At 40.9% G+C, this 17,579-nt stretch overlaps 1 protein-coding gene across 10 annotated transcripts in view; it reads right to left on the bottom strand.

The window, feature by feature from the left end:
- Positions 1-17,579, bottom strand: part of CLASP2 (cytoplasmic linker associated protein 2) — a 216,568-nt gene that overhangs the window by 116,156 nt on the left and 82,833 nt on the right. For all 10 annotated transcript variants that reach the window (XM_025204139.1, XM_025204136.1, XM_025204140.1 and 7 more), the window contains one exon: positions 5,359-5,505. In XM_025204139.1, the coding sequence (XP_025059924.1) occupies positions 5,359-5,505 (147 nt within the window). The remainder of the gene's footprint in view (positions 1-5,358; positions 5,506-17,579) is intronic.

Genomic DNA, 17,579 nt, shown 5'->3' with positions numbered 1-17,579 from the left:
GCAGAGAAAACATAAAAAAACCTTATTTTATTTAGAAAAGGGGCCAACTGGACTTGGCTACAGTCTTATTCATTGAAAGCACAAGGTCTTTCAACCTAATAAGTTGCTACTAACCTTTTGGTATGTCTAGCTTCCATGAGCAATGTGTTCTCGTAATGACTTGTAACGACTTGCAATGCATAAAAAACATCTAGCAAGACAATTTCCATGCCCAAAGATGTGATGAAGTAAGACCTCTGCTTACAAAAGTTTATACCAGGGGTGGGCAAAATATGGCCTGCGGGCTGGATCCGGCCCGTGAGGCCATTCTATCTGGCCCACAGGGCCCCTAAAATATTTAGAAAATTAATATTGATCCGTCTTTGGTTCGTGTCAAAAATGACAGGATCCAAGGGCAGTAGGACCCAGGGGAAGCCCGGCAGGCTCCAGCAACAGCAGAGTCCGCCTGGCCCCGCCCTCCCAGCCAGAAGCCCCAGTAGGGGCTTCAGGCCTGGGACCATAAGATTGCACCGCACCAGAAACTCAGGTAAGGGTGGGGAGAATGGGGGAGGACCCCAGGGAGGGAAGGAGCCCGGGGAAAAGCAGCCCCTCCCACACCCCATGGCTTGCACTCCCTGCTGCAGCCACTCGCAGCCCACACGGGACTGTTCTGAGCAGGCACAGGCAGCCCCACGTGAGCTGCGAGCAGCTGCAGTGCAGGGCACCAGCCACAGGGCGGGTGAGGGGCTGCTTTTCCCCACCTGTACTGCAGGACTGGGGGGCACTGGGAGTGAGCGGGAGCGCGGGGCACACACTGGTGTTCCAGGGCCAGTGCCGGCGGGGCCCAGAGCAGGGCAGCAGGGGTACAGAGTCCTGGCTGGCAGGGGCTCTATGGAGCCGGACCAGCTCCCCCGTCTCCCTGCTAGTGCCCCCCAGCCTGGCTCCATAGATCTCTGCCAGCCAGCATTCTGCTCTGGGTCCCACTGGTGCTGGCCCCGAGACATTGGTCCCAAGATGGTGACCAGGGGGTGGGGCACCTGTCAAGGGGCAGGGCACCTGTTAAGGGGTGGGGCTACCCATGCAGCCCTCAACAGCTTGCCAAAACTGGGTAAGCATCCATCTGCCCAAAATATTGCCCAACCCTGGTTTATACTATACATCTCTGAAATAATTAGTCTATAAAAAGGTACAAATTTAACCTGCCTTTAGTCAAAGCTCTTGGAACATTGGAAGAAAGAAGACAAACAGGGAGCTTTTTGATTCTGTACACTGGAGGTGCATCTTCAAGAATTCTACAAGCATCTATAGCATAGCTTTTGAATGTGATGGTTCAGGCTTGGAAAGAGCAGGAAGACAATTTCACAGAAAATTTAGAACGAAGAGTTCACTTTTGGAAAAAAAAATCCAGAATCCTTAGTACCAGATTATGATGAAACATGATGTAGTTTTTCCATGGACAGAACCACCAACATTGAGATGTATTTATCAGATGCTATATGACTGTGAAACAAATGTTAATGGATAGACATACTTGTGCGACCAATGGCAGTGGCTCAAAAACATGGGTCGGTTAGGGTATTCAGCCTCTATGAAAGGTTCCATTCAGGAATGGGTAGTCTGATTACACATCTATAGTCTGCTCTGCTTGCAACTTGAGCATTTTGGGTCTGAGCCTCCAAAGATTCCATGTGAAGATGCTATTCATGACTGATCAAGTGGGCTTTGGTGCTAGGCCCAGATATCTGCTTCCCCAAAGCAGCACACTGACTGCTTTGCATTCTTACAAACAGGTAAGCTGTATGGAGGCCATATATTTGAGAAATCAAGCTGAAGTTTTGTTGATCTGCTTACCATTCTTAGTCACTGGCTGAATGTCTGCTGAGCCACTGGGCAGTTCCCATTTAAGTACATCGCTATTGTCAAAGACAGAACTACTGAAAAGAGGCAGACAAGATCATCGGTATTCCCTTGCAGTCGAAGATAACTGTCTGCCATGATGGTCTTATCTGTGGGTCTAAAGATGGCTAATGAGGCCTATCTAGGATCAAAAGACATTGCTGCAGCTCAGACACAGGTTTCCATGTGGGGTGGGAGGCTCCAGGTTCTTGGAGATAAAAACTTAATGCTTAAATGGAGGTCTGATCTCTGAGTTCCCCCGAATAGTTGAGATAGGCCTTGACAGTATTGTTTTCTGATCCAGTCTGACCAGTGCTGCCCCTGAGGAGCACCTCCATTTTAAGAGATTTACCACTCAGAGCTCTAAAACAGACTTAAGCTCTGGTCCTCTTCTACAAAGTTAAGTTCCCTGCACTGTCCTATATAGTTTCTGGCAACTACTAGGTGGCTGATAATCCTATCCATGAAAGAGCATGGGACTGCAAGGGTCCTCCTAGATCACTTGACTCCAGGCCCCTGCTATCAAAGGAAACAAAGAGAAAGGGGGATTATAATTTGAATTAAAAAGCAAAGGTCAAAAGAGCAGATCAGGAGCAAAACTAGCTGATACTACACAGGCATAAAATCTGGCAATGAGTTGGATACGGTGGTGGCCAAAATAGGCAAGGTCACCATGCTGAATGGCCTCTAGAACTGCAGAGAGGAGGTGAACAAGTTGTTGTGTGAGAGATGCTGGACTATCAAATTGAGGAAACTAGGACTGAAGTTGAGAATCTAAGATTTAGTTCCTTTCCAGCTCCCAAGAAATTAGTTAGCATATCTTCACATCAAGCCTCCTACTGATAATGTCTTCTTCATCTAAAGGCTTTTCTTCCTTTGCATAATCAAGATGACAAAAAATCCTTAACCTGATTATCACCAAAAACATTTTAAAAAGCCAACCAAAAATTCAAGTACTTTAAACTAATGGTAAGCAATAAATGGAATAAGAGCCTTTTAAGCATTTGCACAAATCATATACTTCTCTTGGTGGAAAAAATACAGCCTCAAGGCTGTCCAACTGGTGGCCCCCAGACTGCACCTAGCCCACAAGAGGTTAATATGAAGTCTGTCACTTCCCTCTTTGCTCCTGCAACAGCTGGGGTCCCTGGGGCAAAGCAACACAGTAGGATGGGACCCAACAAGACTACCTGCATGGCAGTATCAGTGGGGCAGAGGTCAGGTGGCACAGGGGAGGATTCATGTTGCAGCAGCAGAATGGAGGCTAGGGAAACTCGCACAGCAGTGACCTGGGTGGGAGAGAGTTGGTGTAGGAAAGGAGACTTATACTGCCCAAGTGGGGACATGGTGGCAAGGCTTGCCATACCTGCATGTCAAGGGAGGTGCATGTGGTAGGGGGACCCAGTGAGCCTATTTACTGTGTGACCCCTGTGGCATGTAACCTACATGGTAACGAGCCATGGCCTGCAACTGATGCAGTACATGGTCCCCAGCTGTGAAGTTGGATAGCCCCGACCTATACCATGAGATGTGCCAGCCAAGATTTTTTTTTTTTTTTTTTTTAAATCGGAACATTGATTAGAGACATCCTGATTGGATAAATCTTCAGAGAGCACTCATAAGCATGTCTTTTTATGATTTCCATAGCTAAAAAGGGAAGATGTAGAAAAGGTATATACAATTATTAAAACAAACAAAGAATAAACATAGTAATTGTTCTGATTTTTAACACGCCTTAATCTTGTGGACTAGCACAAGTATTCCATACAGCCCTTCATTTCCTTGTGGCATCCATAGAGCAAACTAAAGTTTATTATTTGTAGCTACACTTCTTCTTCTATAATAAACTGCAGTGAAATTTCTTCTGTAAATTTGAAGCAGTTTAAGAGAGTGGCTAAGTGTTTATTCCAACTTATATTGGCTCCTTTCCCCCTACAGATAAAATACATTTATTATACACTTGGCAGAAAAATGTAAAATATGATTGACATATCAGTAAATCCAGACACAAACCAGGAGTTGCACTTAACAGAACACTAATCAAAGCAGCCTGGCAACTTTGGCTACATTTTAAGAATGTGGAATTCTAGAAATTCAATTTTAGTGCCATATCTATTCAATATCTGAAAGAAGATAGCCTATAACTCTCGATGTACAGTTATATTTGCTTTTAAAAAGCTACAAAAAAAAGCAAAATTTTCATTAGAACTTGCAAAATATTAAGTATTAACTATATGTATAAGTGTTCCTATGAAATCCTTTTGCTAATACACTTTTGGTTCACTAACACAAGCATGAGCTGTACTGTGACTGCCAGTACTTACATCATCTTCTGGGAATCTCTTCAGTGAATTAGGAAGTTTGAATATATTAAAGAGGAATAAATCATGAATATTCGTTACATCCTACTGGTTTATTAATGCACCTCACAGCTTGGTTGGTGAGGAAATGCAATACATACATTTCTGCTAATTCAAACTGTATTCTGGCTGTGCAGTTCCATTAACAGGAACTGCTACATGATCAGTCTAGAATTGGAAAAGAAGCCTAATATTAATAGACTCAAGGAAAAAGCATATACTAAAATGATGAACTCTTCATAGAAACATTTACAAAGGACAAGTGGCATATTTAAAGAACATTTCACCTACACCTAATGAAGTCATCATCTCTTTCGAAGCAGAAAAATAAATCAATATTTCCCCCAAATTATATCAGTTGCTGAGCATGTATATAAAGATCTATATGATCTAAACCCTATCATCTCTCTTGCAGTAAATACTTAATTTTCCTTTTATTGTTAGGTAAAATGATTAATGGAAGTAATAATGTTGTTTCTGGTTGAATCTCTGATTCATAATTGGAAATTAACTCTATGTAATAAGTATGTGTAATATCAATGTGACTGTTCAAAAAAAGTTTATCTATCTAAATTCAACAAATGATAAGCAGGCAGTGCTACGCTACTCCAAAATCCAGGCAAGTTTCATAGAATACTCATCTAGTTACATTTTTCAAATGTTATTTAAAAGATTTTTGTGAGGAACAAGGTTGATGAATGTCAAATGCCTTCAACCATGAAAAAAAAAGCATAGGCCTTTTGTGCAATTTTATTTTTACAGATCTATTATAAAATATTAACAGAATGTTTTGTTTGCACCGATTGGTTAATCAATGAGTTCTCTCACACAGCCACACATGTTCAGAGCTTTCAGTAATTCCCAGCTTCACAGTGTTCATTTTATGACATCTATTTTGACAGAAAAACATTTACAGTCACTTGTACTTTGTGCAAAATGTACATACATGTATACATGTCTTTGTACATGAATGTCTACATAAAACAAGGTCCTTTCCAGTTTCCTATTCTGCAATAACACTGCAGTCATGAATTAAATACTGCCTTCTAAAGTTCTTTTATATGTGCTTGCTATGTCAGGGTTGATGTAAAAGCATATCAGAATTTAAATAAGTATTTATTACCTCCAACCTTTGGCCCACCAGCTGAGCCTGGTTTTCTTGCACTGTTTGTAGGATTTCCAGGCTTCTTAGGTGCAGGAACCTTGAAGGCTGAAGCAGCTGACGATGGCCTATTTCCATCCACTGACTCTTCATCATCAAAGCTTTTATCTAGAAACAATACAATAAGAAAAGATGTACTTATTACAAGATATTTACGGGGAGGGGCATTTTTTGGGGTGTTTTTTTTTTTTAATTGATTTTTTTAAAAATTTTTAAATCACTTTTCAAAGAAATTTACTAAAAGATAAAATAAAAAATAATGGTAATTATTTGGTCCTTTGTCTAGGGCCTTGCAGTAGGATGACAATTAAAACATGCTAGATATAAAATCTTGTGTTAAGTGTTAGCTTCAGCTTTGCAATTCATCACTGTAAAACTGAACATTCAAAAAACGGATGTTGCACATTCCATGTAACAAAAATGAAAATATCTATACAGGTTAAATATTTCTTCCCCTTCTCTGGATCATTTTTTTCCAGAAATGAAGCCCTTGATACAATTTTCAGTCATTCCAGGCAATCAAAGAAAAACGCTTCTCCTTTTTCTTCTACTCATGCATGCATTTTCTCTTACATATCCTCCCACAATGTGTCTACCAACACTCCCTTGCCTCATTCCTTCCACCCAGATTTTGCAACTTACAATCACAGATCCGCTTGCAGATCAGCCGCCTCATTCCTCTGATAGCTCTTAATTCCCCTCACATCAGGATGCTCCCAATACCTCACATGGCCACATACAGGAGATTCTCAATACTAATTAAAAATTCTATCAAAAACTGACTGAAAACACCATAGATCCACCACTGAGATTTGTGCCGGCATCTTTCTCTTCCCTGCACTAGGTGCTGAAACAACCAATCAGCTTCAAGGTGACATCATCTTCTGATAGCCACTGCCAGATGAAAAGGTGGAAATTCTTCACGCATATAAATTCATTCTCACACTCAATATCTGCATCCATAATTTCAATCCTTCATTTAAAATTTCACAGGAAAATAGGGCTTTTGGGTTTCTGCTCCCTTTTTCTCTCATTTTATTTAGTCAAGTAAAAACAAATCAAACAAACAGGAAAAGAACCGCCCTTATCTCCAAGCTATTAGTTAAAATATCCTCAAACATGAATATTCTGCACTTGGTTTTTAAATTGATAGGATTCCAAAAACAGAATGTGACTATTTGGCAAAACATTGGTATAAAAAGGTGAATCTCTTTAGTAGCCTAAGTATTAGACAATCAATCTGTGGTTCATACAATAAACAAGATGGGTGAGGCTGACAGCTGCATTACAGTGATACAGATCAATTTAGCACATTTTCCTTCACTGGAACCTGCCCTTTTAAAAAATAAAAAACACAACACTATCCCAGGAATTCTGGCTATTTGCTTAACCCTGGACTTATGAATAAATTGCTCCCAATGAAATACTGCCTATTTTTAACAAGATAACCTCCTAAAGGGAAACGGCAACCACTAACTATTATGTTAAAGCAAAGCACGTTTTCCCAAATTGTATATAGAGGAACATCAGCTGCTTAAAAAAGAAGAGAAGAAAACATTTTGGTTCACTTCAATTTCCTAATGGAAGACTTGAGAAATATGTTTGTTTAATCAACACTGCATAACGTGATTAGAAAGCTGTCTGCCTTACAGTAAAACCTCAACTGAAAAAAATCAAAATGCATATCTGAAATTTCTCTTCAATGTGCTTATTTCCTTGAAACCACCATTTTAAAGGGAATGTTACCAAGAATATTTGTGTGTGGATCTGTAAACTCTAAGAACGCAGAGAGAAGGCACTGAAAACCACACACTATTACATGAGTTTCCATGGAGACAGTAGTCTGTCCTCACACTGGAGCTGTGAGAATACATTTCAGTTCTCACCAAGTTAACTCTTAATGTCTTGTAGATGTAATCAGATGTCTGCGTTTTTTTTAAATGGTGAAATCCATTAATTTAAAACACAAGATTAAGTTTAATAAGCTTATTTTTGCATAAAATGTATATCAGTAGCAGTGGTTAACACCCAGAACTCTGCCTCACTGAAACGTTACAGGTTATTTTAACATAATATGAGGAGAGGCTGCAGATGAAGATGGTTTTTCATCTTCTTTTTAAAATAAAAATGATTAGATTAAAAACCTAAGATATCTTCAACTATTGCATAAGAAATAGCTGAACTATTAAAACATATCTAATTTAGTTTTCACTATTAGCACACGCTTTTCACTTTTTTCAGCTTTGACAAGCAGATTAGACTTTCGCACTGTTATCCAGTAGCACATTACTACAGCTTTTGAGTTGCAAGTATTATACCAGAAGCCTATTCTTATTAAAAATTAAACTGTTTCTATTTCTAGTACAATTAAAAGGTAATAATAAGATTTCTTTCAGAATGTTAAACAGAGTTCTTATTTTTTTAAAATGGGACTGGGAATGCCAGTAATTCCCAAAATGATTGGGAAACTAATAATTCAGATGAACTTTAAGCACCGATTAAACTAGTCGTTCTTAAAAGGGGGTTAAGCAGGTATGCACATTCTGCTGTGTTAAAGAGAGTCAGCATAGTGCAGTTATTTTGTTAGCTTTTTGCTTATTAAGTCTACAGCCACACACACAGCTGCAGCCTTCATGATTTTTTTAATTGCTTCAATTAATTTGGATCTTCTCTCTCTCAGAATTAAAACATTAATCATTCCTATTCTTTAAAAAAGATGTAGCACAATATATTTAAACATCCCTGGACAGCATAAACACTACATTTTGAATGTGGGTTTTGGGGGAGAACTGTTTTGGTTTTTTTGTTCGTTTGTTCTTGGTTTAAAGTCAAAGAAAGCATTTCATATTAGAAATCCAGGCTACAAAAGTTTCATATAAACATACATTCTACACTCAGTAATATGCATCCTCTTGTTTCTTTCAGCATTATTGATTTTATTCCAAAACTACATTAAACTGAAGGCATTTCAAAAGAATGGTCAGCTTTCCACTAAAAGTCAATCCAAATCAGTGTACAGCCAGCCAAATATATAAATGTAACAGTTTAATTTTGAAATCTTAAATTTAATGCCCAGTTGTTATAAGGATCGACAATTTCTCCCCTCCTTTTTGTGCTTTCTTGTTTTTACTTCCCCAGGCTTAACAACAGAGCTTCAATTGATCTTCAGGGACATTCCAATTCCAGAAGGATGCACAATAGCATCTCCATGCATCTGAAGCGTCAAACCTATGCTTACAAAAACTAAAATAAACTATAATTTGAGCAATATATTTACTTCCAGTACCATGCAAAATCTACTTCTTTTCATATCAATATCAACGAGCATTTATATGAATATCTCGTGGATACAAATGTACCTCCACATATCTGTGTAGAACTTCAAATTTAGGCATAATTAGTATTCTGTAAAAAAGGCACAATTCCATTATGACCAACTGAATTGAGCCTACTCCAGACTTTTAGTAATCTCCAATTCTGTGTATAGCTGATGCTCTGCATTTGGTCAGTTTGAGCTTAGTGATGGCAGAATCATGTCTATGTATGCTGTTTATAAATTAGTTTTTTTATTTTCCACTTTTAAATTTACTCCAAAACATTTCTTTACACAGAAAACCTTTCGATGGTAGGGGAAAAGCTGAAAGTTATTTGTTTTAAATTAAATTGTTTGAAATTTACCTCAAAAAATGCAAACTCTATTTTTCAGTCCTAGATGATCTGGCAACACAACTTTTATTCTTAGATTAACTGACAACACAAGTTTCACACATCAGATTTTACACACACAAAATTCAATTTGGAAATGTTCTCTCAGTTCCACAGAAAATTACAAATTGATGAAAAAAACTACATAAAACAGATCCAGTTTTAATTACAGCCTAATCCAAACTTAATGTATGTAAATTATAATTAAGTTTTCCTTTTTAAAAAAATGAAATGGCTTAAAATGAAATTTGAATTTTATACAGCATAGACTAAAGTATAAATTTAGTATAATCTATTAAAATAATTTAAATAAAATAAATAGAGTCAATGAGATTCTACTAAAAACTCTGGAGTTAAAGGCTGATTTTCTTCTATATAAAAACAAGGGGGAAAACATCTAACTTTTGAGGTCAAGCTTAAAAACATGGCACTATTTCATGTATTAAGGATGTGACCCTGTAGGGATGCAGGGTCTATACTACTGGATGCAAAGAATCAAAGACATCATAGATATTGGAACCTAATGCCACAAACGTAGCACAGATGAGAAGAAACTTAGAAGAAGCTAATGAAACAAACCTGAAACTTATAACGTATGGGTGCAGCACTCAGTTGATGCATCTTTTAGCCAAACATTTCAGTATTGTACAGCAGGGAAAATGGAAAATGCTGACATTGAAAAACTTGCATAACAACCAGTTTGCTTTAGCATCAGTGAAGACAGCTGAGGGATCCAAGCTAATTCTTCCCCAATATAGACGATGGAATTCAATGGTTGACTGCTCTGAGCTATTTACTAAGAACTGGCCTATTCTTATGACCATCTGTGAAGAAAACCGTGACAGAGTCGATGGAAGTATCATAGGTAGAGTAGTCAACACTGGACTAAAGAGAAATGCAGTAAATATGGTAAATACACTAAAATGTATTTTCACAGCCTTGGACAAACTAAAGAAAAATTGCTGCGGTACTGTGTATGCTGTTGACATTTGGAATGAACTTCAAGAAATATTACAGCAAGAAATATCCAACAACAAAGGTTTACTACAGGCAGTAAAGAAGCAGATGAATCAAGCTCTTACTCCATCTCATTTTCTTGCCAATACTCTTAACACAAAATACCAGGGTAGATTCCTAATGGTCGTAGAGGAAAATACTCCTATGATCTGGGGATCTACTAATGACCCATCAATCATGCCAACCATAAAAAATGTCAAGGCTACAGGTGGACCATTCAAGTGGGACATCTTTGCTAAGGATGTTTTGAAGAGTCACACCACTGAACTGGTGGAAGTCACTAGCAAGGCATATGCAACTAAAGTTTATTGAAGTCCTAAATCAGCTTTTGTCAGGAGTAGCCTTTTTTGCAGATGCCAAAAGAAGATTTCTTAATTTGGACTGATTTCTCAGCTTTGAGTGAACCAACTGGGAATTGAAAAAACAAGAATGCTTATTTTTCTCTTCCAGTCTATAAATAAAAAGAAGGGAAAGAATGATGAGTTCTAAAAACTTTAAAGAAAAAAAAAAAAGGGTAAACAATTTCTAAAGAGTCTAGGTAAAAAAAAAAGAGAAAAAAAAAAGGGACTCTCTTACACAGGTTCTGCAGACTGGGGTGACCCCAGGTCAGGGGAAGGTGTAGGAGCCTTTTCACACCACTTGGGTTCTCCTGGGATTGGGAAGTGAGCAGAAACTACTTCCTGCATCTTCCCCAGAGGAGTGGGGATCCCAGTCTCAAGGGGGCAGGGAGAGCCTTTTTTTCCACCACTCAAGTTCTCCTGGTACTTGGGAAGAAGTTAAGCAATGAGGAAGTATCCAGGCCTTTGTTGTCCCAAGAACAACCTCTACCAGGTCAGGGATGGGTTATTTTCTCCTGCAACAGTCATTTTCATTCCAGGAGAAACTGATTCTCCTGGTAGAAATATAGGGCATTTATACACGTGCTCCAGAGCAGACTTGCTGCTCATGTATAAGCACCCATAATGTCTGTATGTGGCCTCAGACACTCACCTCCTTATTCAGCAGGGATTTGAGCATCAAATTCACTCAGGATTCTCTGAAAATACGTACTAGCTAGTGACAAAACATGCATACTGAGAAGTAAGCTCTTTTCCAAAGTGGATAATTCTGAAGTCAAGAATAACTCCTCAAGTTTTAGTTTATTATCCTCTTTTGAATTTAAGTCCAGGAAGGAACACTGGCGCACTCGGAAGGCTTCTTACTTAGGATGACCATACGTCCCGGGCAAACTGAGACAGTCCTGGCTTCCGTAGTCCGGTCCCAGCCAGTTGGCCAAAAGCCTCGGAGCAGAGTCCAGTGGGGATGCAGAGCAGCATGGTGTGCCAGGCAGGTTGCTGGGCACTGATGCCGCTAGGCAGGAACAAGGCAGGTAGACAAGAGCAGAGTGGCACCTGCTTTAGTCCCCCTGCCTTGCTCCTGTCCAGCAGCAGTGGTGCCTGCCTGGCCACCTGCTTGGCACACCATGCCACTCTGCCTCCCCACCAGACTCCATTCTGGGTCTTTTGACCAACTGGCTGGGACCAGACTACAGAAGCCAGGACTGTCCCAGTTTGCCTGGGATGTATAGTCATCCTATTCTGACTGTTCATGATTATCATACCACATGTGCTATGAGTTGTTTGGTACCTGTGAAGTGTTGTGTAAACCACAGTCTGAGAACATTGAGTATCAACTGCAGCAAGTTAATGGGTGTAGGGGTGTACACAAAATTGGCCTTAAAATCAAACCAAACACTTTAGAACAATCCACTAAAAGACTTATATAACAATTCACTTTAAAAAAAAAAAAAAGTTACACCTACAACCCACACACACATCCACCTACACCATAGCTTTAGCCAGCTGCAAATTAGAAATGATGTTACTACCACATAGTACGGTATTTGCAAGATCAGAGGATGCAAGAAAATGAATATACAACATCTGGATCTTCCCAAAAGATTTTTCCCAAAAAGCAGTTATGTCAAACTAACACTACTGTTCATGGAATATGACAATTTGGTTATAAAAGACTGAGGGATGCATAAAGCTAAGTCCAGGTACAGCAGAAGATCTGTAACTTAGAACTGAGCAAAAAATAAATAAATAAATAAAAATCTATTACAAAAGGGAATTGACAAAACATGGCAAATGCTCAGCTATTATGAATCAAAACTATTTTCATTGACTTCAAATTCTTAGTTATGACATTTGATATTTAATTATTGTAAGCATCAATCACTGTTAGATGGAAGGAGGATATATGGCATCTTTTACATAACAGATCCCAGAGGAAGCTTATCAGAAGACAGGATGTAGATCCCTAAGAGATGCAACAACAAAAATGTGTGTGTTTGGGGGAAGGGGGGCCACTGTACTGAACTACTGATCCAAAAGTCCAACAGAGAAATGAAACAAGCTATGGAAATGTCTTGATCTAACATGCTTAAGAATACTGAGTTCCTATGATAAAAGTGAAAAGGCTGAACATGTGACAGTAGGTCTTTTTAATACATTTAAAGTGGTCTCCACATCATGTTTGCATAAAATGAATGCAACAAAATAAGAATGCAATTAACCAATACTTTGAAGTACATCCAGTAGATACTGTATGATTGCCCCCCAAATAATGCTACAAAAAGTGCACCTTGCTCTAGTAAACAAGCTTTAGTTGAGTTCACAAAATTTAAAGAAATAACCTCAATGGCATACACCAGGCAAGCATATCTACATTGGACCCTCTTGGATTTTAAAGTGACAGTGGAATACCTTTCGTCTATACACAATTGCCATTTCAAGTGTTGTACAAGCCTAGATTGTATTGAACTTCTGGGGCAAGATCTTTAGCTCAATTCCAGTTGAACTGGTGCAGCCTACAGTACGTTTCTCTAGCATAAAAATTAAGCCTCAAGCATTGCAAATGTATCAGGTTAGCTGATTCCTCTCATTCCATCCCTCAGTTCAGGACCCCATTCTCCTCACTGAGTATTTTGTCCTCTGTATAAGACATTCCATGGGGCAATTCTGTTTATTCTAGCAGGAAATGCCCTGCGGGTACATAATATATAATAGCCCAGCTCTTTCTCTATCATACATGTTCAGCTGCATCCTTCCTCTAAGTTCCTAGTACCCATTATTAAGGTTTTTGATTCCTTCATTAAGGGCTTCAGTGTGGGGAGTATTGGGGAGGGGGGAGAACGACATACATGGAGCATGCCAGGCAATGCTAACTGCTGAGACAGTGATGGGGAGGCACAGACCAAATGCAAGGAGATTGTGTCCTGGGGCACAAGGACTGACTAGCAGAAGAGTATAGTGACAAGAAAAGAATCAGGCTATTGGTGAAAAGGAGCTCACCCCACAAGTACTGACTGGTATAATTTTTCTAGGCACACTTAAAGACTGTACATTTCTTCCAAATCTGTGAACCACCACTGTTGTCCCTATTCTATCACAAGACAAAGTGGAATATCACACAAGCCAAACTCCTACTCCTTCACAGTCAGACTCTTGACTTCAACTGTGATTCTAACTCCCAGATGGAAAAAAAATGCCACTGAAAACAAAAAGTACCCAAATCATGAGATACTCATCTTAAAAGCAAAAGCAAAAATGGTTAATGCTGCATTTATTCATAAATAAATAAATAAGACATGCACCTTATTTTGGGAAGGCAGAAGAAGAAAAAGATTTTCCTTGGGGACGGAGGGGAAGGGTAGGAGAAATAAAGTCTTACTTGCCACTAAGGGGGCCTCATGCTCCGCCATGGAGAGCAGGGTGGAGTCCTCAGTCTCACTTCCTTTCCCCATGGAGTGACATTGGTATTGCAACAGCTACAGGGTTAACTTTCTCACAACCACAGCCTGATTCTATGCAGTCTAACTGTAAAAGCCTTAATTCAACAGTGGCTGTGAGAGGGTTAAACCAGTAGCTGCTGGTTTAACTGCTGCAAGAAGAGGGGAAGTAAAGTTGAGGAGGAGAATCTTGCCAAGCTCCGTGTCGCACCAGCTTCCAGCCCCTGCAGAAATCAGTCTTGTCATGTAAGACACTCATGCTAACTTTCCATGGCTAAATCGGGGGGGGGGGGGGGAGGGAAGGGGTGTGTGTGTGTGTGTGTGTGTGTGTGGTCGCTCGCTGTTTCGTCGGACAAGGGTGGGGGGGGGGGGGAAGAGAGAAGGGGTGTGTGTGTGTGTGTGTGTGTGTGTGTAGTAAATAAATATGGTAAGTACTATTGGGGTTAAAAAGGCATGAGATATTGGCAGATTGCAAAATGAAGTTCCTTTGCTGTATTCAGCTTTTCAATCATCACCAAAGCATCAGAAAGTCAAAATAAAAATCAGCATTGTAAGTACATCACAGCTGGTAACAGGATTGTGGCAAATATTTACAACATGTAATAGCTTACTTTGGATCTTATCTCAAACTTCCTATTTTTCGTTCCTCCAACTTTGCAACTACACTATCAGACGGAACATGTTTTTCCTGCATTCCATAACAATCAGATACAGCACAGTGAGAGAAACAGATGAAAGCCTTGACCATTTTTACATGAATTTACAACCTAAATTTTTCAGCATAGCCTGGAATGTTCCAAAGAAATACTAGAGGATGAAGACATGTTGTTTGCTAAAGAAACAGTAAGGAGGTAGGAAGGTGTCAAGCTAGGAAGGACTACCATCATGTTATAAAGTATACTACAGACCACCTAGGGCAGGGGTTTTCAACCTTTTTTGGTTGGTTGTACCCTGGCGGCTGGTCACTGAGCAGGGGGAGGGGGGGCGGGGTTGTCCCCCGGCAGCCAAATGACAACTGGGGAGGGGGGAAGGGGGTTGGAAGTGCCGGTGGCACTGTGGCAAAACCAGAAGTGCCAGCAGTGCAAAGTGCTGGCAGACCCGTTCCCCACTTTGCTCCGCTGCCACATACCCCCTGGCACCTTCCCAAGTATCCCCAGGGGTATGCGTACCCGGTTGACAATCCCTGACATAAGGGAAAAACACATTGGGAAGCAGGATAAAACTACATCCAAAACAATGTTATACACTTTTATCATAAAATGCATTTACAGTAAAAGCTGTGTTATCTGGCACTTTACCATCCGGAATGCTCTATTAACTGGCATGCCGATCAACACGACAAAAGTGAAGCCACCTGCTGATCGACACGGCAAAAGCGAAACCGGAAGTCCCACCGTGGCACTTCCAGTTTCACCGCTGTGACCTGAGTCCACTTCTTCCTCATGGACCACAGCCCAGGGCAAAGCAGCCCATGTAGGGCTCCACTCCCTGTCCCCAGCACACTGACGCCAGGGAGTGAAATCCCTTGCACCACGATGGCATCCTAAATTCACATCTGGATATTTCAGAGCCACCATTCTCTTCTACTTGTGTCCCAATTTTTTTCAGTAGGTCATGCTGACAGACATAACAATGTACTAAATAAAAATGGCAATTTCCCTTACGTGCCTGCTTAATGCTCTAGTAATGGCTCAAAACAACAAAATAGAAAAGAGCACCGTAACAATTCTAGAATTATTTGTTGAACGATATTTTGAGCTATTATTTGTCAAAATGGAAGATGAATATAACATAGGAATACTGACTGAAACGGCTTCTTTGGGCTCTCATCTGACCTACTATTTCAGGGGTAGGTAATTATTTCAACTGGAAGGCTGATTAACGAGTTTTGGTGAGCTGTCAAGGGCTGCAAGGGTGGCCCCACCCCTTGACAAGTGCCCTGCCCCCGGTCGCCATCTTGGAACTGGACGTCTTGCTCCCTAACCCCTGACCTTCGTCACCTTAAGTCTCTCCCCTTACCTCCAGAAGTACTCCTTTTTGTGTGTAGCAGTGAGCGGGGCTCCCCCTAGCGGCATGCAGGTGTATATGTGGTGGATGTGGAGTTTGGGGGGGGGGTGCGATTTGGTTTGTGAAGGAGGGTTTGAGGGTATGGTGAGGTGTACATGGGAGCTCCCCACATGCCCCGCCCTAGGCCATCAGCTCCCACCCACACCATGCAACAGCCCGGAGGCCATGCACCCTGTGGCACCTCCCCACCACCACCAACAGCACACAGCCCCAGCCTGCCCCACACTAGTTATGGCACATCCTAACACTCCCTGGGCATGCAATGGGGCTGGGGTGGCTCTGTGGCTGGACTGCCTATCTAGGCAGCCTAGGCCACACAGCTCCTTCCAGCTGCTGCCACCTAGTATGCCCCGTGCCTGCTCTGGACTTGCTTGTCAGGCTCAGCAGTGGCAGCACCAGGCGGAAACTATTGCTTGGTGTGGGGGAAAAGCAGCCACTCCCCTGCACTGCTGCTGGGCAGTTTTCACTGCTGCGCAGCAGTGGTGACAGTGCAGAGCAGCCGCAGGGCATCCCAGGCAGTGGTGACACAGGGCAGCCCTGCACTGAGTGGACTCCAGAGGTGCACCATTGTTAAGGTGCACCAAGAACTACCCAGCAGCAGTGAAGGGGAGGGACCGCTTTTCCCAAGCAACAGTTTCTGCCCCGCACTGTTGCTGAGCCTGGACAGGCAAGTCTGGAGCAGGCGTGGGGCACAACGGGTCGAGGCTGCGTGCATGGGTAGAAAGGCAGTCCAGCCACAGAGCCACCCCAGCCTCACTGCGTGTCCAGGAGGCAGCAGGACATGCCATGGCCAGGTGGTCCTGCCTGGCCCAGGCACCAAGGGACCTGCTGTGGGCCGGATTCGGCCCGAGGGCCGTATTTTGCCCACCCCTGTATTAGTCCATGTACATTCACCTTTTACCCTCATCTTCCTCATACTGTTCAGACATTACCAGACCTCAGTTATGTGAGATGAAAGAATATTTCTTTCCATAAAACCCAAACACGAACTCTTAGTCTCCACCCAAAGAATTAGAAACTACATAATTTCTACAGACCAATACGGAAATGGTGTTGTATTGGAAATGTTTTAATTGCCATCAAAACAAAATAAAAATGATACAATTGTTTTGCTCCAATCTCCATCCCGATGAGTATTATATACCATGAAGAATGTAGTAACAAAATAACTATTGCATATTTTGTACCCCATACCATCTATTTTGCTATCTTACTAGCAACAGACCTAAATTAATCTCTGCTGTTGCTGTCACAGAGGATCCTTTATGCTAGTTCAGGATATCAGAATTCCTTTCCCTGAAGCAGCTTTGCCGTAACAGCACATGTCTGATACATTAAGGTGGTTCTTATGGTTCATCCAGTCCTATGCATCTTGTTTCTAAGAGAACATAATAATACATATTTCATAAGAAGGTGCAAAATAACTTGCAATAATCAGATGTGTGATAACTTTCCTTTCCTCAATGCTTCATCCCAATCTCTAGTAGTGATCAAATGGTTTAAGACCCAAAGCAAAGTTGTAACTCTTCATATTGATTTTATTAATATATACTATCACTTTTAATATCTTTTCATCTATAATCCACCAATTCTTTTTTAAATCTGTTTAACTTCTCGGTAT

Source organism: Alligator sinensis, unplaced genomic scaffold, assembly GCF_000455745.1.
Source record: "Alligator sinensis unplaced genomic scaffold, ASM45574v1 scaffold1118_1, whole genome shotgun sequence".
Taxonomy (NCBI): domain Eukaryota; kingdom Metazoa; phylum Chordata; order Crocodylia; family Alligatoridae; genus Alligator; species Alligator sinensis.
The sequence above is the reverse complement of the archived record's forward strand: the minus strand, read 5'-3'. Positions and strand labels throughout refer to the sequence as shown.